We start from the raw sequence: 27,503 nt of genomic DNA, 5'->3' as shown, positions 1-27,503 counted from the left end.
TATTACACCTGCTCTGTTTCTTCCACACAATCTGGTTATACACTATAAACTATCGCATTCATCGGCTCTGTTGAGTGATGTGTAAAGCTATATATATATTCTAATTTATCAGAAAAGTATAGAGGGTCTAGTTGTTTTAATCGTAATGTTCAGGAACAGAAAGAATCCAGGATATAACCCCATTTAAAAAAATAATACTGTTGTGTGAATACCTGCGTTTGCTTACCTGTGACTTTTAAATGCTGGGATAGAGAGTCGTCGCTGCTTTCTACTGGGGATTATTTCAGGAAAGGATTATCAGGTCGGTTGTAAACCTTGAGGCAGAACTTTCCGCTGACAAACACGCAACATGAGCGAAAAGAAAGTACAAGACACTGACGGTATCCGTCCAGGCATCTGATACTGGGAATGACATCTGGCAATGACAGCCGATGACTTGATTGATGTGCGGATGCATTGACGTTGAACAGCCTGCAGACTTTAGATATTCCCATAAAAGTTATTCTGCTAATCGTGTAATTAAACTGCACACAGTCAGAACCCAAAGCAATTTGGAGTTGTTTAATAATCTTCATCAGCCCTGGCGATGGTGGGAAAATAGCATGGCGCTTTTAGCTCCATGTGTGAGTCACACCTGTGACGTCAGGGCGGACTAATCTGGACGTGTGAATTGGTGTGAAGCCACCGAGGGATAAGTGTTGAGACTGTGGGTTGTTGCAGCTTGACACAGATGACCTACTTTAGGTCCTCTTCAAACTATCTGTCTTGTCGGTAAAAATGCGGACGTGGCGTCCTTGAAAGCGTGTCCTTTGACATCGCTTAGATGTAGGTAGTTTTGACTCGAGGAAATAACTGGACTTATTGGCCATGTGCTTATGGAACGGAAGATTTGTCTCGAGTCTGTAAGTTCTTGATTACGTTTGTTTTTTCTGCTCATGTTTTAGAGGATGAGGTGTTAATTCTTAGCTTAAGGGTGTTGTCTCTATCGATGTGAATATAAAAAATATATATTTTTTTTTTAAGAGGAATAAAATAATAATCCAGTCCACACTTGGGGTGAAATGCAATTCCACAATCTTTGCATCTTTGCAGTGATCGAATTTAAGTTTATATTTAATTCATCAGAAACATAAACATTACAAAGTAAAGAAACTAAAATTTTTTTTCTCAAGGAATATTAAATTCTTTAAATATTTTAATTTAAAAAAATGTATATGTGTAAGCAAATATGAAAACATTATATTTGTAAACAAATATACAGCAATTAAATGAATTCAGCTGAAATAAAATACAATTTCATAAAAGGAAAATCTAAATAAAATGAAAACAAACAAACAAACAAACAAATTCTTTTAAAACAAATATTTTTTAACTGTATTTCGCTTTTAAAAGAAACGTCATTGAAATATACATTTAATTTGAACCTCAGCAAGCAAATGGTTCATTCATCAGCTTGTAGACCCTCTAACAGGTCAAATCATTTCCCCATGCAAAATCAAGTTTCCATAAACATACGCGGTAAAATTAGGGGTGTTGATATAACACATTTAAAGGTCATATAAATGAGAAACAAACACATCAGGGTGTTAATTTAACACTTTTGTTGTTTTGGTTATAACAAACAAGGAGAAAGTGTACAATGGGGACAGAAATAGTCTCTATGGCTCTATGAAATAATTTCTAGTTGAAAGATATATTCCAACGATATGGAGGAGGGAAAGAAAGATAAGTTTATAAAGTAGGCAGTGTGCATGTAGTGTAGACCCAGGAAATGGGGGAAAAAAATGCATCAAGTTATTTTCTTTTTTTTTTTTTTTGCATGGATATGCATAGTTGGGGTTGGATTTTGCTGATACCTGGCAACCATACTTGGCTCATACTGTAAGAAAGGTGTGCATATAAAAAAAAAAAACATTTAATACCCGATGAGTGGCGCTGTGATGTCAGCACTTTCTAAAACATATACTTTTCCTGTCCATATGTTTAAAAAGGAGGGCCAAAGGACAAAGGAAAATGCTGTTTTCAAAAAAATGTCTCTATACAGTAGTACATGCAGACAGAATCTTACTGTGTTGTTAAGTTTGAAGTGTAAAAAAAAAAAAATCAGTGGTTGTTAAAAAATCCTATGTTTCTATCACACTCCAGTCAAAATGGCCATAATGATCCGGTGACTTCTGCTTCATTTCTTCCCTCTGCCCATCATGTCCAGTATTCCATCCAGACGTCGTTACTGTTTCGGCGATAACCTTATCCGGACGGCCACACAGCTGGATTGTCTGGGATGTTTCTCAAATCAGCAACAAACCAGTTAAATATACAGAAATTATTCCAGTTGAATATTGTTTGTAAGTGAACAGGTGAATAAATACCAACAGGACGACTTGGTTACCTGAAGCTGAGACCCACCATCACCAAGCAGAACCAGAAAACCATCCAGCTACTCTTTTCCCTCCACTCCCAAATGGTTTACTGTAATTACGGCCATAATGCACACAGGAGGTGTCGGTGTTGTTTTTCTGACAGAATTGACGTTTTCCTTCTCTCTTACACACTCTCACAGGTTGTCCGGTGTCTCAGAACGGATCTGGCTGCATGAACACTGTAATGGCCTTCCAGGGCTGCATGCGCCTCATCCTCATCAACAACCAACCCGTGGACTTCGTGCACATCCAGCAAGGCATTGTGGGAAGCTGGAATCAAATAGAGTTTGATATCTGCGGCATTCAAGACAGGTAAACAATCACAAGGCAGTTTTACAGTGTTTCTCTGGGTTTTTTTTTTTTTCTTTTTTTACATGCCATAAATGTGTATGTTTGCTTTAAGTCTGTGTCATATTATTATGGGCGTTCAAGTCAATCCGGGACTTGTTATGACGTTTCTTGGAGTTAAACCGTTTGACATTTACAGAAGACTTCAAGCACGGTACTGTAATGAGACTCTCAGCCGCAATTAAACATTTGAATGGTGCAAACGAGGTCTCTCGAAACCGACTGCTTGTTGTTCCTGTAAATATTCAGCGAGTAGAACACCTGATCCTTTAAAATCGGCGAATAACAACATGTTGCTAATTTGAGGAAGAGATGCATCTGACCTTGCTCCGAGCCATTTGCACATATTTGGCCCATTAAAGGAGTTCCTTGGAGGCCAGTGTTTCAGAAGTGAAGCAGGCCGTTTGATGATGGCTTTGGTGCAATAAGAAATCTTTCTACCTTGATGGTATCCACGCACTAGTGAAACACTGGGACGAGTGCGTTAGTGTAGCAGCGCGGGTTATATAGAGAAATAAACAGTTTTTACTCTCATGACAGAATTCCATTTTTTTGCATCTACATGAAAAGTCCCGGTTTGACTTGAACGGTCCTAGGATTTTTGAGGCAACCTTGGTAATATGGAAACGATATCTGGCAATAGAGTATGAGTAGGCTAAGGAATTACTGTCATCACCACTCCTACTCCGGTCGGCCATCCATTTTAAATAAACAAGCATGTTGTACTGTACTTACCAATTTAACACTACATGAGGGGGGGAACAATTGTGTTGTTTTCGTTTAGATTCTCCTCCTCCCCTAAAAATTACTTTTAAAAAAGTTTTAAATAACACCACCACCAATATAACACACGACATGCTCCTACATAGAGAAATAAAGTGAGTTTTTAATCACATAACTGTGTTCTGTTATTCCGTGCAATCAAAAGTCCCGGTTTGATTTGAACATGATTTGTAATGAATCATCAAAAAATAATAATAAAATGTGAAAGTTCATGTCAGGTGAGCAAAAAAATTATGTTTTTCCACTTTGGAAAATATTGTTTTTGTGGCTGGGTTTTATTGTCGTTCCTGGTTAAGTGGGCGTACTGTACATTGCAATGAAACGTCATTCCTCAAAACAACAGTAATTTGGGGTGAAAATGCGAAATAAAAAACAATCACTGATGTCTTTAATATTGCAGTTTTACATATTACTCAAACACCTTAAATTAAGGGAGTAACTCAGGGCACGCTTGTCTGTTTAGTGCTTCATCATTTCTCCATCAGTGTTTGCATTTAAAACTAAAGTAGTTGTGGCCCATTTTAATTAATTAATTTATATATTTTTAGTAGAGACATACAGTACTGAATGCTTTTTTCTAGTTCAGGGTGCACAAGCATTTTATTTGTGACATTTTCTTTAACAAATTAATTGTTTCTGTTACCCAACATGTCTAACTGCTCACCTGCAGAAAAGAAACGTCCATTAGTGTGACAAAAGCCTTAGTGTCCTATTTTCTGTTTGTATCTATTTTCATATAGTTTACTTAATCTGTACAGTCTGAATAATTTATCTAAAGACAGCCTCGGTTAGTTGTTTACACAAAAAATGTATACATTTATGAGCGTTCTGAAATAATGTGGGTTTCTATAGGAATTACTGATTTTAAAAAACTGGCATTATTTCACTCCAAATCAAACAGAATCCGACATCTCTACAGTAAAAGCTCAGGGGGTTGAAAGGATAATGAAACCGATAATGTTTACCAAACCCTTCCTACAGTGGCTTCTCACACTGTGTCAGATTGGAAGGAATACCGCATGATCCTCCCTCCTCAGGTCATGACCCAGCATCTCAGGAGGGTTAATCTAGGGCTCTTCAGTCTCATCCGTAAAGGGCAGATGTGGCTGCAGGTCCTTTATTCTAGAAATGAGACTGGAGTCCCACCTGAGTCCACCTGCTTAATGAGTCTATTTTTATCCTAAAATAAGTATTAGGTTTTGTTCCACTTCATTTGAAATGAAAGTCTGCAGCAACGCCAGGCTTGGTGCATGAAATTGAAGTGGTCTGCTTCAGGCAGCTGATATTAGTGCTGCACGATCGGATCAAAAATTCATCATATCGTGATTATTTTGACACAGATCGCAGTTGTGATTTACTTGATTATTATTATTTTGTATTCAAATGTATTTTATTAGGGAAACAGTAAATAACAGTACAAACGATCTCATTAAGATCGAGGGGACGCCACAGCAGCCCCTCCCATTTTGTCCGGGCGTGGGACTGGTGGCTGGGGTTTGGGCGTTGAACCTCCATATGGCAGGCGAGAAATCTACAGTAGCACTGAGTCACCAATGCCCAGATCTCATTAAGAGGATGTTCGCCAATATTTATTTATCAACTAAAATTCTAAACCACAATAAATACATTTTAAAAAAAAAACATAAATTATGAACAAACTCTACAAAAATTCCAGACTATGTATATAGTGTCTATAATAGATTGCGTCCTCTGGCAATTAAAGATTCTCCATTAAACATTGTGACCTTAATAAATCATAAGCAAAGTAACTCCAAACCATGATGCCGCCTCCACCATGCTTTTTGTTGTTGTTGTTGTTGTTGTTGTTGTTCCACACATACTGTGGATAGTTCTTTCCTACAAAAGACCAGAGGTTTCCTTCATAGCATGTCTTCATAAAAACACCATAGCCATGCTCTTTCTTGGGTTAATGGTGTTAGTTGTGTTCCTATACACCATATATCACTGTACGTTGCTCGCTCTTCTCCCTCCGATACTGAGAGATCGATCAGGTGATCATGTTTCACATTAGTGTAACTTCCTTGACCAGAGCAGACGCTGTCTGGAATGAGACTGTGAGTTCGTTTTATACGCTTAAGCAACTCCACCACACACAACTCCAATTTCATCATATTAATTACAGCACCTGACTCCAATTAATACGGAAAGCATCTGTTACCCCAGAGGTATTTGAAGTGTCCTGTCATCCATTTGGAAAGAAATGAACTCCACACAAAGCATCAATTTGATGTTGTTCAAAGCCAGAAAATAATATCATAGTTTAGAATTTGGGGTAAAGAGGCTACAAAACAGGGTAGAAAAGAAAAATCTGCCTTTTACTGTATTATTGCTTTATTATAAGGATTTCTAGTAAAAGCTGTTGGTAAATTATTAGTAGCCTAATTCGAATGAGACTCAGTACATTATCACGGCTCTATAATAGTGTGGAGGACGTTGCATTTGTTCTGTTTCTGAATACGATTTAACCTGAAGTTGATTAAACTGTTACCTTCATTAAAAATTCAGAAAGGTCCATTGGAGGTTCACTTTGATTTGTGTCCATCATTTTGTCCATTTTAGAAACTCGCCCCCACTGTTGTGCCACAATCAGCACTCAAACATATCTGATACAAAAATTTTTTGGAAACGTATTAAATATTCCATAAATCATAGGATAATAAGGTAAAGTGTGGATCACTGTAATACTGTAGCTAACACCGGATGTTGCTGTGTGTCCAAGCAAGTTACTGTACAAGCAAGACAAAACATCTAAGGGCAGTTGACATGCTGTACACTTTGTCAACTCTTTTTGTTTCTGGAAAACAAGTGATTGCTTGTTGCTATTGTTCCAGCCAAAGGAACATCATTTTGGTCTTGGTAAACAGTACAGAATAGAAAACATCGCTTTCATATCTTCCCACATGTCAACAACTCATTTGCTGCCCGGGCCTCCGGCAGTGCCGGCAAAGCCAGGCTAACTATTAGAAGCCTATTTATAAACAAGAAGACGTTCATTTTGTTATGCCGCTCAGGTTAGTGGCTCTGCTAACGAGCTCAGTGCTACGTTCTCTGGTCGCTCTCATTACCGGTTGTTGGAGTCAGGGGGCCCCAATCAACCCGCTGCTGCATGGCGGTGTATATGACAGCAGTCTACAGGTCGTGGATGAAGGGAACAAATGAGTCAGAACTGACGTGACTTCCTTTTTTGACTTTTAATCGCAAATACAATGAGGAAAGATGGATGAAAGTCTTTTGCATTTAATTGGCTTGAAATATACCACATAACTGTGATATTTGATTTACCTTAACTGTATTCTTTCTTTATAGATACTGCATAATTTAAATGCCTGGCCACAATAAAAGTCACACACACACACAAAGATTTCGTTGACCACCATGAGCACCAACTGCAGTGGCCAGTAATGATCTTTTACAGTTTGAGTTCTGGAATAGTCCGGTTATTCAATACATTTAGGTGCCAACAATTTGAACCTCATCAATGCAGAATGTTTGGGACGGAGTCTGTACAGTATGCATAAGTGTGGGAAAAAACTATACCAACTATAAGCACTCTTGGAAAGCCACTCGTCCAAGCAAACTAGTGGACTGGAGCTAACTGTTGTATAATCAGTGTTAACAATTCGTAATGGATTTTCTGTGTCTGTGTTGATTTATACAATATTGTATCATCTCTAGCTCATAGGCACAGACATAATATTCATAATGATAACAACGAGACACATGCAATTTCACTCAATTCCTACCAGAAAATGGTATTAACAGATGGTTATCATAATCATATACGCAATACATTATAAAGGAGTTTGCTAGCTGGTCATATTTCAACACACAAACTGTATGGTGGGAAAAAAAAAAATTAGTTTCACCATCTGTTACATGGCCAAATCATTTATGTTATGTAAATTGCTATGGAAGTCCTACTTATTATTCTCGCTAACTATCCTTAGGATGAGTCACTGTCCTTCACTACCCTCATTTGACATCCAAATCTCCGCGAGACGGAAGCTAAATCGGATTACCATATTCCCAGAGAAATCTGCTGCCGCCTTCCCTGATGCATTGATAGTTCGAGGCAGAGACATGCCCTGCCGGCTCGTCCGCGGAGAGTGGTTTTTATTAATAGTGAACTTGTTGCGAACATGATGAGACCCCTCCATCAACGGCGCTTCTAAATCATTCATGACCAGCTGTCACGGTGCACTGGGTGACGGTCTCAGAGCGTTCTGTGCCAGCTTGAGAGCCTGCCAGGAGGCAGAAGTGCTGGAAACTGTGAGACAGGGCCGCTTCTCCTTTGGTGCTCTCTTTGTGAGCAGGCTTAGCCTGTGTATCATCTGCCTAAGTGCCAAAATAGCCAAATCCTGCTGTGCTGTGCCCTGTATTTTTTTTTCCTTTCTTTCGAGTAGCTCAAACATTACAGAAAGTCCAGTTCAGTTCATTTGAAATTTTTTAGTCCTTTTACTGAGCAAGACGTTTTGAGTGTTTTGTATCCACAGAGTGATTTGTTGTTCCTAAGGAGTGCTGCATGCTTGTGCATCTTTGATGTATTCCAGGAATCCTCTTGGCAGGAACTCGAAGGATGAACACAGTGTAAATAAGGGATAACCCAAGTAGCCGTCAGTGCATTGGGAAGCACGTGAAATATCGCTTTAATGGGAGACTTTCCCAAAATCATTAAGTGCTAGAGATTAGGTAGACGTTTTAATCATTTGAAGCGATCTATAGCGATCTACGTATATATAAAAAAACTTTGTTCTTTCTAATATTTCTGCCCATGTGTGTGTGTGTGTGTGTGTGTGTGTGTTTTGGGCAGGGGGAGTTGGGGGTGTTGGTTTCACCACTAGTGCATTAATATAGAGTTGGACGCGTTATCTAAAGTCCCATAATTTTAAGCCATCTGTTATTTCTTCATATTGCATTTAATTAAATTTACTGTGGCAGACTGCAAAGTGCCCAACCATAGTATTTAAAAAAAAAATAATAAAAATGTTTTTTTTATGTAACCTCAGCAGCAACCTCATTTCCCCTCTCGTCTGTTCCAACCACTCAGCATTCAGCATCAGCAGTATACCGATCACCAGCCTGATCATCTGTCATCATCTGCACCTGTTCCTCACTGGGTCATGCCTTAGGGTAGATGATGGTTCTAAGGCTTGGGCGATCTCACAGGTCCCCAGAAAGCCTGGAGAACCACCTCAAGACTACATTATAAATTCACCAAGGTCTGTCTCTTTGAGGGGCAAAAGATGAAAAAATAAGTGCTAGACTTTTGCACAGTGCTGTACTGTATATAATCACATCAATAATGTGGTTAGAACAGACGAGAGGGGAAATGAGGCTGCTGCTGCTGCTGAGGCTGTTATAAACAACCAGTTTTTTTTTTTTTTTTATTGTATGTTTAGGCACTTCACAGCAATGTTTGTTCACAGTTCTTTAATTCAATCTACATCATTTAATTTAATTAAGTATAAAGAAATGGATGAGCTCTAGACTTTAGCACTGCAGTACTGTATTACGCCAAGCCTCTATGAATAAGCTGTTATTATAGAAATGATCATTAGAACAAGTGCATTAATATAAATCTGTTCTCGTGATCAGATTTAAAGCGAATTAAGCAGCCATGTTATATATCACCCATGTACTTCTGCATGTCCAAGATTACACTGGATATTAATTTCCTGTAGCACTCCCTTATATTCAGTGCACCACAAGGAACCACATGATTAATCCTGAAATAGCAAAGCTTACTCATCCTCATGCCCATTAGGAGGCATTACAGGCAGTTACAGGGAGGAAGTAACATAATCGGCTAATTAAATTAGGTAAGAACACGGGCAGGCAAGTAGGAAGCCTAAAGCAACAGTTCTGAGCTCTTCTCTGAACCTGCATCTACTGTATTATAGGCACAAAGATTTCCCAACACCATTTATTTGTATTGTTCCTTTTTTCGCTGTCCTTTTTGTTTTTTTTTTGTTTTTTGGCGATGTCGCAGTTAACTACACCCACAAACTGTCAGCGTTCAGTATCAGGTCAAGTCCATGGACTCACTGAAAGCAAACAAACCCTTCTAAACAAACATGATTGTAATTATCAGTCGTTACCAGCTCAAGTCGTTCGGTCGATTTCAGGTGAAACGCCTGTTAATTCAGCTCCCGTGTCCGATAAGGAGTCAATGTTTTGTTGACCCACTTGTATATTGGCATAAAATCCATCGGCCCTCGTGGTATAATGGGGCCGGCAGGGCTTGTAGAGGTGGCGCGGTAATTTTATCATACTTATTTATTTATTTCGTTTTGGCACCGCACCTAGGAGCTGCGTCTGCTGCTCCGGAGGACATTTGCTTAACTCACACTTAACGTTCCTCCTCAGCCGTCTGCTCATTTGGCTCACTGGCGTTTGTGTCCAATATCCGATGCTGTAATACACCCGGGATCCACCGGCAGCATGTTTTTGCGCCTAAAAGAATTTTTTTGCTAATGTACTGTTGTTACAGGTGCTACCTTATTTCCTGTTTCTAAAGTGGGTTTCGTGTGGCTGGCGCTCCTGCTTTTAGCCACCCTGAAAATAATGGAAGGTACACTTTACGATTGGATTTCACACGTCTCTGTGCGAAACGGCGGATTGTTGGATCGAATGTATTTATAGTGCACTTAAAAAAACAAAACAAAAAAAAACGCACACACAGAAACGGTGTTAATAATGGAGCGTATGACTAGAAATGCTGTTTCTTTTTCACGTTTTTGTAAAAAGGTGGATCATATAACCAAATCGATCAGATTATTATCAGATTTTAAGATTAAATCTCGTCATGGTGATGCATTACCTAAAAGCACTAAATGTGCGAAATGTAACTTAAGTGAATTAGCTGCGATTTTCTGTAGATAGAGGGAAATTGGGAGGTATTTCTATTTCTGTTTGTCCTCAAAACAAGTTGGTTTATAACACTGGTTCAGAAAAGGTTAATAATTAGCTGATTAGTTAAATGAGGTGTTCTGGGGGGCGTCACGGTGGCTGTGTGGTTAGCGCTGTCGCCTCGCACCAGTTTTTCAACAGGCTTGTTTTAGTCCTTTGTTTAAAGGACAAGATGTGGTAACAATAAGCTACTCACAATATTGGCGGCACAGTGGCGTAGTGGTTAGCCCTGTGGGTTCAGGGTTGAGGGTCTCGATTCACGTCTTGGGTCTGTGTGCATGTTCTCCTCATGCTTGGTGGGTTTCCTCTGCGCGCTCCGGTTTCCTCCCACAGTCTTAAGACATGCAGATTGAGCTAATTGGCGTTCCCAAATTGCCCGTAGTGTGTGAGTGAGAGTGTGATTATACACTGTGTGTATGTGTGTGTGCCCTGCTACAGTATGTACAGGTATTGGCACCCCATCGTGCCCTAAGTCTCCTGGGATAGGCTCCTGACTCCCCTTCGCCCCCCACCAATCCTGTATACAGGATAAAGCGGTATGTGAGTGATGTGTTCTGGATGATGATGATGATGATGATAATGATGAAAACACTCCACTTTGCAGGCCCTTAAGGAGCACAGATTAGAACTGTCTGTGATACCATATTAAATTTCACCCTGAAAATGGATATCTAGAGTATCTTTCAGTGCCTAAATACATACAGTAAATCATGGTTGTTGTAAACTTTGTAGCTTTTTGTACATACAGTATTTTAAAATACAGTATGGAATGTGCGTGCAGAGTTTTATTAGTTTGCTTAGTTTCTGCTCCTTTCGGACTCTTGCGCAGTACGGAGACGGATTGGCTGCACTAAATCGCGGCCTAGATGTGAAAGCCGTTCCGAATGTGGGTGCCCGGTTGGACTGGCATTGTACCAGCTTGTACTGTACTGTACTGTATTCCCATGTGGTGGGCGGCGTTCTCAGTGATCCATCATCACCCTGACCAGGATAAAGTGCTTACTGGAGATGAATGAATAAATGAATAATCAATGTGAACGTGAACCCCAGAACACATCCATTTATTTATTACGGCTCAGGTTATCACATGTCCAGCTTTTTGAGATTAATCTCTCTCTCTATGCTTTGATTTCCAGGCTGTTTGAAGCGATGCCAAAATTGATGTCAATCCCACTCCTGTAAACAATCTTTAAAGTCGCATTAAACAAAGAAAAAAAGCATTCTGAATTGGAAAAAAACAAAACCAACATGTTCCATGTAGAAAGTGGCAGAGCGTCAACTTTGTGTAAAGACTTTTATCTCCGGCGAAGCTAAAGCTCCACTGACCATGTTATCACTGGTGTGCAACTACTGAATCGTTTTATAGCCCACCGAAGACCTTCCTTCCTGGGCCTGACTAGAAATAACACAGCGTTGATTAAACCATCACCTGAAACATTATCTGGCACACAGTTGACTCCCGCTATAGCGGCTAATGGCTTCAGGAAGGCGTCGCGTCGTACAGCGAGGCCTCATAAAGCAGCGCCCTCACGGGAGTCGATGGCAGAAAGCTGTGCTGCGCGAAATAATATATGCAGCACTAAAAGCCTGGTAATTGTGAAATTTAAGCAGCCAGCGATGAACGAGCTATTAATCAAAATGTCTTGGGGAAGCTCATACATCCAACCACGCGCGCCCCCCTTTTTTTTTTTTTTTTTTTTGAACGAGAAGATTTATTTTCATATTGAAAATTTCGTACAATCTCCGCCGAAGTGTCAGCGGGTCAAACGCATTAAATCATATCTACAGGATTTCTGAATGCAAATTAGTGCATGTCAGGAGATGATTGGGAGGTCAGATCTTGATTGCTTATTTTAGGTCCTATATCTAATGAAATAAATTGAAGCGTGAGATAAAACTCGTTACTTTTAATGGAGGTTTGACAGTTACGAATTATTTGACCGCGAATGCGCGAGTTGATCGGATTCATACGTTTTTAACGGTTTTAACGGTTTATAACAACTACCTTCTCGATGGTTGTATACTTCAAATATAAACAAGCAAAAGAAGTGAAATCGTCCTTTAGTTGAAGAATATTAATTACAGTCAGTTTCACCCTTCTAGCCATTATTTCTTCGGTCTGACTTCATGCTGTTTGTGAATACAGAAGATTGTTTGTTTTTTATTTTTATTATTATTTATTTAAAAAAAATTATATCCACAATGTCAACAAGTAAAAAGGTCCCCTGTGTATCTGTACTCTTTTTTTATTTTTTTATTTAAGAGACAGCTTGCCGTTCTCTGCCTCGGCGCTCCAAAGACGAGCTGTGATGATAAAAAAAAAAAAAAAAAAAAAATAAAAAAAGAATTTCAAGGAGAAGTCGAGTTAATTGAAGGCTGCAATCTTCCTTCAGTCTCACTAAATTGGCTTTTCGAATCGTGAGGCAGTAATACTCAGACAAACACGGGTGCTGTTTTTCTCTCCCGCTGTATTGTATCAAAATGCAGATTGTGTTTCACAGGTAAATAACCACCCGGTTTAGAGTTAACGTCGCCCGCATGATGAGCCTTTATAACTTCATTACCGCTGCATCTTCCGTTTAGGCTTTTATTCACCGAGTTGTCTTTCTGACGGCTGTCCTTCTCCTTTTCAGATGTCTCCCTAATTTCTGTGAAAACGCCGGCCGCTGCTCTCAGACGTGGTCTTCTTTCTACTGTGACTGCGCGGGGACGGGATACAGTGGCGCTACGTGCCATAACTGTAGGTACCTCGAGTGTCCGTACAATTGCGAAAGCCAATTTGTCGAGCACTTTTTTTTTTCTGATCTAGAGGAGGCGGGTAAACATGCAAAAACCGTGTTTTTGCAAGGAACCAGTAGGACAAGTCTCTACAAAGCCTGGTCTGCACTGCCAATTTAGCCGAGATGACAGGTTTGTGCCGGAGAAGCTTCCCGCCGGTATCTGTGCAGCATTTCCACACGATTTGCTTTGTTTTATTTCTTCTATTTGTTGTTTATTTGGAGAAATTCTCATGAACGCGCATGTGAAAAACACTTTGAAGGTCATCTCGTTTTAATTACTGAAAAGATATTGCTGAGCTACTCAGTATATGGATGATCTGCTTTGGAAAGAAAAAAAAAACAAAAACACGAGCAGTGTAGATTTACTGTACGCAGGCGACTCTGACCTTTTTGTCCCATCAGTAACAAAATGATCTGATGCGAATATAAGATTCCAGCAACGACTTTGTGCTCAACCTAAAGTCTCAAGTGCTTTGTACAATTCTCAAAACTGTCTTTTCTTCCTTTTTTTTCCCCCCCTTTTAATCCTTCTCCTCAGCTATCTATGAAGCCTCATGCGAGGCCTACAGGCTTGCAGGAAGCACCTCGGGCTATTTCTCTGTCGATCCTGATGGGAGCGGCCCTCTGGGTCCAATTCAGGTCTACTGCAATATGACAGGTGAGATGTTCCCATCATGTTAAATATATATATATATAAAAAAAAAAAACGTTCTGGATCATAGAGCGTTATGATTTATGCAGTTCATCGCATGTCCTTTTAAAACATAATATTTGATACCTGGGCGCTTTTTATTCCGTGGTGCTGCTTTACTTTGCACCAACAAGAGATTTAATCCTCTTTTATTCCAGCATCAAAAGTAGATCATTTAAAAAACAGTTGTATAATACATGTTTTAGATTCGAGATTGTTCTGTGTGCAGTCAGTGATTTATAATTAACACCTTGCAGAGATCAAGCATGCTTCTTCTTCTTCTTCTTCTTTAACTAACCTTTAACTGAATCAAAAACATACTCATGTATATTCAAATATTTTACATGACTTGAAATGTTTTTTTGTTTTTTTACTTTTAAACACTTCAACTGCTAAAGTATGGACATTTCTGTGTGATCAAAGACACATGAATTCTGATATTACAATACACCTACCCAAAAATCTAAGTGATGGATTTTGATATGCATATACATTCCTGCAATAACAGAATAATAGTTAATAAACATAATAAAATACAATAAACATTTCCAAGGCCATCATGGTTTCCAGATCCAGTTTAAAATCAGTGTTTGATATCGAATGTTTTTAAAGAATCGGTTCAGAAGATAAGGAAAGTGATTTAAGTAGAGTAAGCTGTAGTTAACGGTGATTTTTGGGAAATTATTAATATAAAGATGATTAATATCATGTTAAGAAAAGAAGATGCACATTTTTATAACAGAAAATGATCCTGTATATATCAGACAAAAAAGTATACTCACTCCAGGAAAAGTAAAGTAGTATAATGTATATTATATTGATATAACAATAATGATATTATGTTATTATAATATTGTCTATAATATGATTTATTAATATATAATGTATTGCAATGAATTGAAATAAATTATTAAAATATTTATACAAGTTTTTCTTTTCCTAAAGTGAGTATACATTTTATATATTTTATATATCTATACATATACACAATACTAATAAACAAAATAATGTGGTGATGCTTTCTGTTTAATGTCTAATTAACATTAATGTAAGGAGTCTCCAGTGCCAGCACTTACATATAAACATATAAAGTATAAAGAATGTTTTTGTTTTAATTTATTTATATTTTATTAACCAAGTGCTTATTTGTTTTGCAGCTGTTTAAGAACAATAAAAATGCTATACCTATAAAGGGATAAAAAATATATATACAATATGTTTTGTTGATAAATCATAATTTTGTTCATCATTTGCTGTGGTATAAGAGGAATAAAGCGGAGCTGTTCTTGAAAAATAGTTCAATTCAATTAACATAACAGTAAACTCTGTCGCAGGATCATATTTTATTCTTTAATTATTATTAAGCCAATTAGTGTATACAGTTATTAAGTAACTAATTTTTTTCCCATTTAAAATGTAGATCAATCTAAGATTAGGCCAAAATTATCCACCAAAATCGTAAAGATTAGCGCACCACAAGGTGTGCTGCGTGTTTACTGAATTCTTACTGCAGTGACGTCTGCTTGTTTTGTCACACAACATCGTGATACTTCCACTCTGAATCTCTGCAGCATCTTTTTCTTTAGTTTTTGGTTAGTTAATAATTTTTTCCCCCTGTGGTCCTACAACGATCAATATTTCCTTCTTATGTACACATCTATATATGCAGACATTGTGACATCGGGACGTGACTTGCCTTGTTGTCATTTTCCAGAAGACAAAGTGTGGACGTTGGTCTACCACAACGCCACCGATCCGGTCAGAGTCCACGGATCGACATCAGAGAAACCCCACACGGAGCATTTCGACTACGGCGCCTCGCCCGATCAGCTCCGAGCGCTGGTGTCGCAGTCGGAATACTGCCAACAGACCCTGACCTATCGCTGCAGGAGATCTCGACTCTTCAACACGTGGGGTGAGAGCAGTTTGTTACTTCAGCGTTCAGATCAGCTTCAGTTGGCGACTAATGAACCGGTTAACAAGCGAATCCAGCTTCCCTGTCTAACCTTGGTCTTAACTTTATGATTCTTTTCACAGATTAATTCAGGATTTTATTACTTAAATAATAAACTTATTATCCACGAAGGACTGGACTATATGCTTTCACCGAGCAGAAAATCACAAAGAAGTTAGGAATTTCCCAGAAGCGCCGTAGTGAACGCATCATTTTGACTCTTAGAGAAAGTGGAAAGTGGTAAAGTGGTACACGCTGAACCTTTTTACACCGATATTTGTAGTTATGATGCTTTGGGGAAATTCACCTTAGGTTGGTCAGCTAATCATAAATCCCCTGATTAGTCGTTACTAAAGCAAAGACTGTGCACTTCTCTGAGTCCCCAGGACCAAAGCAGGCGCAAATTGTATTTTTTGTCGTCGTTGTTGTTATAATTGAGAAAATATTTCAATATAAGGTGCGAATATTACTGGTACTAAATGGAAAATAGTAAGAAATAAAATCCACCGGTCCGAATCGGCTAATTCCCACTAGCTAATATCTGGTAGTGTATTCTGGAAAGTGGACCAGGGATATTGCTTGAGAACTACTGCACTAGTGTTAAGACTATCCATCCATCTAGGAACTTCTGTAGTCTGACTACGGACCACGAAGGCCATGGTATTTACTTCCATTTTGCGACCGCGGTAGAACCTCCAGTCAACAGTTACACCGGCATTCACACACTTTGCGAACGCCAATTAGCTTAATCTGCATGTCTTTGGATTGTGGGAGGAAACCAGAGTACCTGGAGGAAACCCACCAAGCACCAAGAGGAGAACATGCAAACTCCATGCACACAGGTTGGAATCAAACCCACAACCCTGAAAGTGTGAGGCGACAGTGCTAACCACTACAGCTCTGTGCCGCCAGTATTGTGACTAGCTGATTGTTACCGCAGCCTTTCATCCATCTTGTCTTTTAAACAAAGTTTGCACACGCTTCCCCCAGGACTAAAACACGCCTGTTGAAAAACTCTGTACTCCCGAGCTGCATTATGGGGAAAAGCTTCATACGGCGATTTATATATGAAAAAAACAAATAACATGTGGTTCAGTTCCTCCGAGACAGGTACAGTGTCACGGCAGATAATAAGATTGTTATTCCGCTGCCATTAAGGGGAATGTTCTCTTTTTGTTGTCTTCAGGTTCACTGAGCTTGAAAGAAAACATAATTAGTCGCATTGTTCTGTAACAGCACATAAACCATCCCTCATTCGCTCTCTTCATTTATCACTCTCTTGCACAATCTTTGCCCGTGTTTCGTAAGGGTACGGAACTCACACACACGGATCTCGCATTCTGTTCTATGGTTTTTGAGTTAATTTATATGAGTAGAGATGCAATTTACCTCCTCTTTACATGTAATCATACACATAATGAGGGGAGGACGGTAATAGATGCAGGAGTGGATAAAAAGAGTCGAAAATATTGTCCTGTTTTGCTGTAAAATATATCTATTGAAAATTGGGATTTCAATAATCTTGTTCTGTTTTTTGTTTGTTTTGCAAGCATTATTATTTAATTAGCAAAAAATTATAATAATGCTTAATCGAATACTAAATGCATTTATTTAGTGCATGTAATGCATGTATTTAAGTATTAGACTTAAATTCAATATTACATGGGTAACTGTTACTGTAGTTATACACTTCTGTCAAGTTTTTCTAAATATTAGCTACAAAACAACAATATTCATTTTTTAGTCATTTCTAAATATAATTTAGTATTTTTCCTTCATTGTAAAGTTCACTGGAAAGCACAACAAAATATAAGTGATATTGTAATATCAGCTTAAATTATTATTATTATTATTAGATGTTTTTTATTATTATGTGATAGGACAGCAAGTAATTTATAGCTTATACGTAGAAATCACATGATCCTATAATAAGATGCTATTTGCTAGACACTTCTATGTGCGCGACTTTCTCTATGACTTAACAAACTAAAATGCTAATTCGTTGAAAAATAATACCCCAGACATTATCTGCACTGGAGCAACATCTGATGTGAGTATGTTTTCTTAAAATCTTAGTGACCATAAAGTTGCAACCATAAATGACTAAAAAAAGGACAAAATTTACATTGAAGGACCATGTTATACTATTTTCAGTGTTCTGTCCAAGCAAGATGTCTGCCATTTATTTCCTTCTTATCTCTTATCGTATGTCTTGGAGACACTACAAAAACTCCTCTCCCTTTACATTAATTTAACTCGATCAGCTTGCCCAAGATGCTTTTTTTTAAATTCCAACAGAAACAACGCCCATATGAATAAAAGCGCTCATCTGCACTCATTTCGAATTCCGTCTGAATCAAAGTGTAAACACCTCGGAGCTCCTCCATTACAGAATATTCATAGCACTACATCATTCTTTGATTTCTAATCTGGCTTTTGTCCCAGCCACCCAATAATTACAGCCCTGATGAAATTCCACTTGACACTAATGAAGCCTAAGCCAAAGATTTATTAGAGCATGTCACGATTACTGCACTTTATTACATACATTCAGATACGAAGCCTTAAAAATATCCCTTATTATAAGACATCAATCACTTCGCTGTTGTCTGGTTACTGCATGTCTACAGTGTGCGAAGAAATAAAGAGCTTATCGCGTTTAAGGCGCATTGTGCAAGCCGAACTCGCCATTGTGTTCCGGATAGACTAACTCCCCCTGCATCCCTTTATCTTCAATAAAATATGATTCAGTGGTATGAAATTAAAATAAATAATAAATGAAAAAATATATATTAAAAAATAAATAAAGAGGTTGTTAAAGTGTTACTTTAGGTGGTAGAGGATTTCTTATTCCTCCAGAGCTTATGTAGCTTGTGTGTTAAATGAATAATTCAGTCATTTAAATGTTAAAAGAAACACTAAAAGTCTTTGATTATGATTTTAAAAGAGAGGAGAGCTGAACATTTTACAGAGATAAGAAAAAGGAGGCTGGGGATGAATGTTCAGGCAGTCAATGAGGACACGTGAAGCACGAGCCAGAACCGACTCACTTTGATCTCCATTTCAGTCAAAGATGACCTCGTTTTAGTAGATAAGAGTTCAAAAAGCCATCATGTTGGAGGTGATAAGATTGGTCTGAGTTTCATTCCAGGGCACTTTTAGTTCACGGAATTAGAGCCAGAACTGTAAGTTTTTTTGTTTTTTTTTTCCTCTTTTTACCTGAAATGTTTCAAAATCAGGTTTCATTATTAATCCATTAAAGCACATGTGTTAGCACCTGCACCTCCAGGGTCCGGGTTCGATTCTCGCCTTGGGTCTCTTTACGCGTGGAGTTTGCTTGTTCTCCCCATGCTTGGTGGGTTTTCTCCAGGTCCTCCCGTTTCCTCCCACAGTCCATTTTTCTCCGCACATGTGATTTTTCTTACCAGATTTCTACACAGAAGAACACCTTGCAGAAAAACACACTAATATTATAAGACTTTAGCTCTAATTAGAGCACCCAATATGGTGTTCGGTTCATGTGCAAAAATGATTCCTTATGCTCCCAGAACCACTATTTTACAAATCTGATTTCTGAATATGCCTCGTACCATTAGAAGCAAAGAAAATTCACGCTGTGAACAAAATTTATATAAAAAACTGGTCATTCAATACATTCTGGTAATCACTTGAATTTATTCCATTTTATTGCCACATAATGGTGCTGAGCTTAGACCTGAACAACCCCAGATGGGCATTGTGCATGATGGGTGCATCACTTCATGCTCTTCTCTTCTTACCCTGACACCAACACTGCTCTGGAATAGGCTCAGTCCATCTTCCATTGCTTTAAAATCTAAGCTTTATACAGTACACATTGAATGTATATGGAAATGCTCTCACTTATATAATATATATAATATATATTATAAACCTTCTCCATTGAGTTTTATTCTGGCTAGTTTCAGGTTGAGCTTAACAAAAAGAGATTTCGACTCACAAACAGCTCTAAACTGAACAAGATTTCTATTATTAACCAATCAAAGTGGTATTTTGGCCAGTAGTTATCTTGCTTGGCTTAACTATGGCTGAAATTGAACTGAAAGCTTATTCTAGCATCTAAATGAGAAAATAACCCTCTGTGTAATGCTGCCTCATACACAGCTGAGAGTCAAACACACACCTCATGATTCATGCTAACGAACAGCCCAGATGTTCAGAAGAGCATTAAGTGAAGCATTAGAATTAAATTTAAGACTTTAAGATGCAAAACTAATTTTCTGACTTTTAAAAACGATGTTGTTTTCAAATGTAATTCTATTCATCATTTTTCCACAAGATAAACAGCAGGTAAAAAAAGGGTATTTTACTATAGTAAACTATCGTACATAATATTAAATATCATAGTATTACCGTGGTACTTTAGGCATTATCATGGTAGATACTACAGAGTACCAGGGTAGTTACTATGGTAGCTTAGTGGGTACTGTGGTACTGTAGTAGTCTGGTATGTACCCCAATACTGTGGTGATATAGTACCATGCTGTGTACTACAAAACTTGTATATTTGTGAATACCATGGTACTTACTAGGTATCACTTACCTACCTACTGAACCAAAGTTCAGCAGGTATCCAATATGGTATATCTGTACACACTGTACCATATATGCCAGTATATATACACAACATATACTTTTACATACTTACAATGGGACCATACTATATACGTATTAGCATTATGGTACATAAGCATTTATATAAAAAAACAATTGTTTGTTTGTTTTACACTGTCCTGATATGGGGTCCATAGTGCCATGCTATGGTACATGGTAGAACCATACAGTGGTACAAGTTGTATAGTACAGGTACCATTGTACCATGGTAGAAACATGTATCGTACTACAGTACAAGTACCATTGTACCAAGATAGAAACATGTACCTTTGTCAAAAAATTAGCACTACAGTACTGTCAAAAATACCATGGTACTATATACTATGATACTATATCATGATCAAGGTTTTTTTATGGGTTGGAGCAATAGAAACTGTGAAAAGAGTCATTTGTGTGTCCTTTTAAATAGCAGTACTGGGGGCAGTGGTACTGTAGTTCAGTGGGCTATGGCACAGAGTTACTGATCTGAAGGTCTGCAGTTTACGCCCCAGCTCCACCAGTTTGTCATTGTTGGGCCCTTGAGCTTTCACCCATAACCCTACCTGCTGTACCATGGCTGAGCCTGCGCTCTGACCACAGGTACACTGGTACAGTATATGCACAGAAAGAGTTTCACTGTGCAGTAATGTATACAGTATGTGACAAATAAAGGCCTAACTTAACTTATAGAGAACTTGGTCAGTTTAGCTATTTTGTACCCCTGTGTATGTTAATTGTACATGTTTAATCCCATGTGTTGGTGTATGTCTAGATGGCGCCCCGTTGTCCTGGTGGCTGGAGCGCGGTGGTGAGAGGAGGACATATTGGGGAGGTTTACTGCCTGGTGTTCAGCATTGTGCCTGTAGTTTGGAGGAGAACTGCATCGACATGAACTTCTTCTGCAACTGCGATGCTGACCGAGACTCATGGTAACACAGCGTGATAACATTATCGTAACAGTACATTTGCATATCGTTTAGCTAAACATCTAAGGCCTTAAATAGCATACTTTAACATATTACTGCGACGATCATAGGGAAAACGATACCGGGCTCCTGTCCTATAAAGACGACTTACCGGTGAGCGGAGTAGTAATAGGAGACACAAACCGAGCAAGATCTGAAGCAGTCTTCAATGTCGGACCCCTGCAATGCTCTGGTGACAGTAGGTGATCTTCTTTCTCTGGCTTTTTTTTTTTTTTTTTTTTTTTAAACATAAGCCTGTGGATAAGACATCGAATCTTCTGCACCTAATTAAATCCAGCTGTGAATCAAAGACAAGAATCCTCTGAGAATCCCTGTTCCTTTCTGTCAGAGTCTCTATGGAACGCGGCGTCTTTTTACGACGAGGCTTCGTACCTGCTTTTCCCTGCCTCGCAAATGGAGCTCTCCTTCGACATCTCCTTCTACTTCAAGACCGGCTCGCCGTCGGGAGTCTTCGTCGAAAACGTGGGCTCGCGAGACTTCATCAGGGTAGAGCTGAGCTGTGAGTGTCTCATCAGCATGCCTTTTTAATCTGCTCGTTTCATGTTCATCAGTAATGCATAATAGACTTAATCAAGCAGCTCTACAGTATAATGCTTCTCAAGATGCATATATATCAGTTCGGATAGGGTTTACTGTGTCCCACGGTTTGTAAGACACCTGATTCGACTTGATAATCAGCCACGGACGCGAGTAAATGCAGAGTAAGGACGGACTGAGACTGAGTGGAATGATATCATGATAAACAGGAGCGTTATTTTATCAGCGCTACGAATCCACTAATGCACCCCGGCATGCCCCCTCATTTAGAGAGCACTGTTATCGGTTTCGCAAGCATCTGAGCAGATGTGTACCATGCCTCGAGCTACAATTCTGCTAAGGATTTCTTAAAGGTTTGGATTTTATAACAAATCTCTCAGTATGCAGTAAAAAAAATTGTAAGGCTGAATAATTTTAAGGTAATGATTTATCCATCCGTCCATTTTCTACCGCTTATCCAGGTCTGGGTCACTTGGGCAGCAGTTTAAGTGACCCGGACTACCCTGTCTCTACCCACCTCCCCCAGATACCACATGGGGATACCCAGGTGCTCCCTGTTTAAATGAGAGATATAATCTCTTTATCTAGTCTGGGGTCTGCCCCGGGGCCTTTTCCCTGTTGGACATGCCTGAAACACTTGCCATGGTAGGCGTCCATGGTGCATCCTTATCAGATGCCCGGACCACCTCAACCGGCACCTTTCTATGTTTAGGAGCAGCAGCTTTTCCTTAGGCTTCGGGTGGATGTCCGAGCTCCTTACCTTATCCCCCCATTCTGAGAAGGAAGCTCATTTCTGCCACTTGTATCCATGACCTCAATCTTTCGGTCACTACCCAACACTCGTGACCATACAGTAGGTGAGGGATGGAACGCAGATTGACTGATAAATTGAAAGCTTCACCTGTCTACTCAGCTCTCTCTTCATAACAACAGATCGGTACAATGTCACCATTACTGCTGACACTGCACTGTCAATCCCTCGCTCCAATTCACCCTCTCTGGTAACTAAAGAGATACTTGAGATATATATAAACTCTTTGAGGTCAGCCAGGGTTTCTGTACCAACCTAAAGAGAACAATGCACCCTTTACAAGACTGAGAACCATGGTCTTAGACATGGAGGTGCTGATCCTCATCCCAGCAGCATTCCGTTCAGATAGAACCCCCCCACCAGTGTTTAATGGTTAATGCTACAGTAGCATTTCATATACTGTACGTGTGTTCTGTAATAATCCCATCAGGAATTTTTCATCATGGTGATGTTAACGTGGCTATGGTACACACGTCGGATTATAAGGATGTTTGCGAAAGGTTATTGACGAAATGACATCTGAGCAACATTAACTATGTGACAGTGGGATAATATTGTTTCCTACTGGACCACATGCTGTTGATGATAGAAAATCTGCATACATACAGTAACAACAAGCACCACAAATAAGTACCAGACAACATCAATTTTCCAAAACATTACATTAAAAAGCAGCAACAACAGTAAGAAAATATGATCTGTGACACTGGACATGATAATGTGCAAACACCATACTGTAGTAGTGTCATTTTGGAGGATTATAGTCGATTATAGTCTCTGATCAGAATTCTAAACCCTGTTACATATTTAAGCGATCATGGATGAGCTTGGACATTTATGGAGAATGGAGGTTAATAAAAGACGTTAAAATGTTAAACTTGTCTTGTTGTAAGTTCGTGTTTAGCAACTTTGTGTTAAGGTCTTGTGTTAAATTAACATCATCTCAACGTCATTTTATCAAACTCATCCGGACTTTAAAAAAAACAAAAAAAACATTGTTGTTTTAACCTTGAAATCACAGGTGATGTTGTTCTGATGTTTTCCAGATGTTTTCCAGATGTTCACCCAGTAGGCAATTTACAGTAATTGAATATGAATGATAAATTCTATGAATTGACGATTCTACAGTATGAATTGATTTAATCACATTTTAAAGCCACACTTACATCATCTCTAGACTCCTCTCATCTGCAGGATCCCAAATATTAGATGTTTTTCTAAATTTTAGATTATTTTCTTAACACTATTTATCATATTAATAATAGACATCCCTATCTATTTTATTCTAATGTTATTCCAAACATTAAAGCTTGTATGAATGACTACACATTTTCTCCCTCAGCGCCTTCTGTTGCCACGTTCACGTTCGACGCGGGCTACGGGCCGACCGTGCTGAACGTTAAATCTCCGGTGCCGTTGAACGACCGCCAGTGGCACTGGGTCCGAGCTGAGAGGAATGTAAAGGAGGCGTCTCTGCAGGTGGACCAGCTGCCTCTGCGCTTCCTGGAGCCTCCAGCACACACACACATACGCCTGCAACTCAACAATCAGCTCTTCGTGGGTAAGCTGGCTGGAGACTTATTTAAAAAAATAAATAAATAAAATTTAAAAAAAGAGACAGAGACAGAAGGCGTATTTTTCAAATAGCTGGATGTTTTTATTGTTCCACATGAATCACTTTTGTCCATATAACATGATTTCTTTTTGTTTTGATTTTTTTTTTCTTTAAAGCTTGGGCTTTATATACTTTTGTAAGAAGATCCATTTAAAGTCCATTTCTAAAGCCGGCAGAAGCTTAGCAGCTAGGTATTGTTGTTGTTGTTGCTTTTATTATTATTATTATTATTTTGGGGGAGATGGTGTGAAGGACTAAAAGAAAAAAGTTGTAATATAGGATTGGAATACATTTAGAATAATACAGTACAAGGACAAGGAGACTGAAGAAAGAGCTTAAATCATCGATCAGCCAGACAAAGGGACAAGACTATGCTAGTTGTTTACATTCAGTAAAAAGTATTGAGGCAAAAGTGAAATTCACTGTTTCTCAACATTTTGCTGTACAACAATCAATATTTAGTACGAGGTCCTTTATTTTTTTTAAAACCTTCTGGATCCAACTGGGCATAGGGTCAAAAAGACAGTACTATGTATACTCCAATACGTCTAAAATTATTATTTATTTTTCCTTAATTATGACTTTAGTCGGGCATTAGTGGCTCAGTGGTAGGTTTCACTCCAGCCATGGGGAAAGCCCGGGTTCGATTCCCATCCAAACCACAGCAAGTGGATACAGTACCAGTCCCACGGCTGGATAAAAATTGGACGGTTGTGACTGGACGGGTATCTTTTTTTTCGATATTTTAGTCGTGTCAAATTCCTCCCCACCACTAGGGGGCTCCCACAATAAAGCTGCTATTACCACTCAGTCGGGAGGTACGAAAACTATCACGTGTTTCCTCTGAACCACCTGACGCCAGCTGACCGCATCTTTTCGAACTGCTCGCTCACGCACCGTTGTGGGCGGCGCAACACACTCAGAGGACAGCGCTCCTTCCACTTGCGTGATTAATGTGGGAGCACTAAGTACCTCTCATCCCTCCCCTCTGAGGGAGCTCAGCCAATCAGCTCTCTCTAGACTTCCATCTGCGAGAGGTTACAGCATCACCCGGGAATTGAACTCGCGATCTCCGGATGATAGGGCGAGCACTTTCATCAGAAGACCAACACCAACTGTCTTTGATTCTGACATTTATTTCAGAATTCTGACTTTTTCTAAAGATTTTATCTGTAATTAAAGTTCTGAAAGAAACTTAAGTAAGAACTTGTTTTGCAACTATTACATACTGTAGAACAACAAGCAAAGATTAATCCACTATTGATTACTGCATTATTACCACTGCATTATTCTTATGAGGAAAAGATAAAAAATGCCCGGTGTGATGTGTTTAGTATCACCTGGTGGTCATTAAGGTGATGAATGTTGGATGTAGAAAGCAGTGCAATGTGTTAGACAGCAGTGAAAACGCTTCAGGGTTTGAGGATTTACACATCTATGATAATGTAAAGAAATCTATAAGGTTGATATATAGATGTCCTCTGATTTCCCAGCTTGTCTGTTCTTTTTTGCCACAGGAAGAACAGCCTCCAGACAGAGAGGCTTCCTGGGCTGCATGCGGGCGCTCAATGTAAACGGCGCGACCTTCGATCTGGACGAGCGCGCCAAGGCCACCCCGGGCGTGAGCTCGGGCTGCGCGGGTCACTGCAGCAGCTCTGCGGGCGTCTGCCACAACCGGGGCAGATGTGTAGAGAAGAGCACCGGCTATGTGTGTGACTGCACACACTCCGCATACGGAGGGCCCTCCTGCAAAGAAGGTAGAGCAACAACATTTATCAAATGAGACAAGGAGCTGTGGTCTGAGAAAGAGAAATAGCCAGAAAAAAGACACTTAGGTAGAAAAGTCTTTTAGGTGGACGCTTATTAGTCTAAGACACATGCATACTTGGCCAATTATCTACTATTTAGCGTGGATGAGTGGATTCACAGTTCTAAGTGCTTTCTCCCTAATGAACATTGCAGGAATAATCTGATGAAAAATTCAGAGCTCCATTTTTACAAGATTGTAAACACTAAAATATGGTAATTAACGTAGCCTCCTAATGAGCAACACTTGCCTCTACACTCACCTCTCAGATGTGATGAAACGGCGGTGCAACATCACTCCGTCAGGTGTTCGGTGTCATTTACATAAGCGATTTGTGTAATATTAAACGCTTATACTGTATATACACACACACACACATAAATTCCACCATGACCTGAAGAATCGGCCTCTCAGTAGGTTTCCTGATGCTGTATCGGATTGTTTTGATGCTCCAGAAATTGGTGGGGAAAGCTATAAAAGTCTGCTGACTGAGAATTTTCCCCTGCGATGATGAAAAATTCAAAACAAACCCACTTTCCTCTCACATCTTTCAAAGCCTGGCCTCCCATCAAGACAATGCAATTAGACGATATTGACTCGTCCTAACCTCGTTACATCTCTGCAGTTTATGGTTCTTGTTCTTCGTGGTTGGAACAGGCCTGTGCTGGTCTTATTACAGGACTTATTTCAATTATTATGAAATGGACATAGAAATAAAATATTCGCAGATACCATAAGTTGTAGATATACCCAGACTAATTCTGTACGTCTATGTATACGGATATCTCCATCTTTCCATCTGGAAACATCTGTAGTTCAACTAGGGATCATGGAGGCCAATAGTGACCATTGCAAGTATTCCCATTTGTACGACCATGGTGGGACCTTCGGGCAACATTTACGCACCCGTTCACACACTACAGGCAATTTGGGAATGCGTATTATACTAATCTGCATGTCTTTGGACTGTGGGAGGAAACCGGAGTGCCCGGAGGAAACCCACCAAGCACGGAGAGAACATACACCCTGAGGCGGGAATCGAACCCAGACTCTGGAGGTGCAAGGTGACAGTTCTAACCACTAAGCCACCATATTTTCTATATATGTAAAAGAAAAGAAAAAAAATTACTTTGGCCTTCCTTGCAAGACGCTGCCAAGATCCGCATGCAAATCAAGCACTCCGGGAGCTGATCAAAGCCTGAGACGATA

The 27,503-nt window shown here is 39.3% G+C and overlaps 1 protein-coding gene across 2 annotated transcripts in view; it reads left to right on the top strand.

The window, feature by feature from the left end:
- Nucleotides 1-27,503, top strand: part of cntnap5a (contactin associated protein family member 5a) — a 125,988-nt gene that overhangs the window by 85,889 nt on the left and 12,596 nt on the right. For both annotated transcript variants that reach the window (XM_053497380.1, XM_053497379.1), the window contains exons 10-18: nt 2,561-2,732; nt 13,115-13,221; nt 13,800-13,919; nt 15,667-15,867; nt 21,311-21,467; nt 21,575-21,702; nt 21,853-22,023; nt 24,215-24,433; nt 26,005-26,244. In XM_053497380.1, the coding sequence (XP_053353355.1) occupies nt 2,561-2,732; nt 13,115-13,221; nt 13,800-13,919; nt 15,667-15,867; nt 21,311-21,467; nt 21,575-21,702; nt 21,853-22,023; nt 24,215-24,433; nt 26,005-26,244 (1,515 nt within the window). The remainder of the gene's footprint in view (nt 1-2,560; nt 2,733-13,114; nt 13,222-13,799; nt 13,920-15,666; nt 15,868-21,310; nt 21,468-21,574; nt 21,703-21,852; nt 22,024-24,214; nt 24,434-26,004; nt 26,245-27,503) is intronic.

Source organism: Clarias gariepinus, chromosome 5 (assembly GCF_024256425.1).
Source record: "Clarias gariepinus isolate MV-2021 ecotype Netherlands chromosome 5, CGAR_prim_01v2, whole genome shotgun sequence".
Lineage (NCBI taxonomy): Eukaryota > Metazoa > Chordata > Actinopteri > Siluriformes > Clariidae > Clarias > Clarias gariepinus.
The sequence above is the reverse complement of the archived record's forward strand: the minus strand, read 5'-3'. Positions and strand labels throughout refer to the sequence as shown.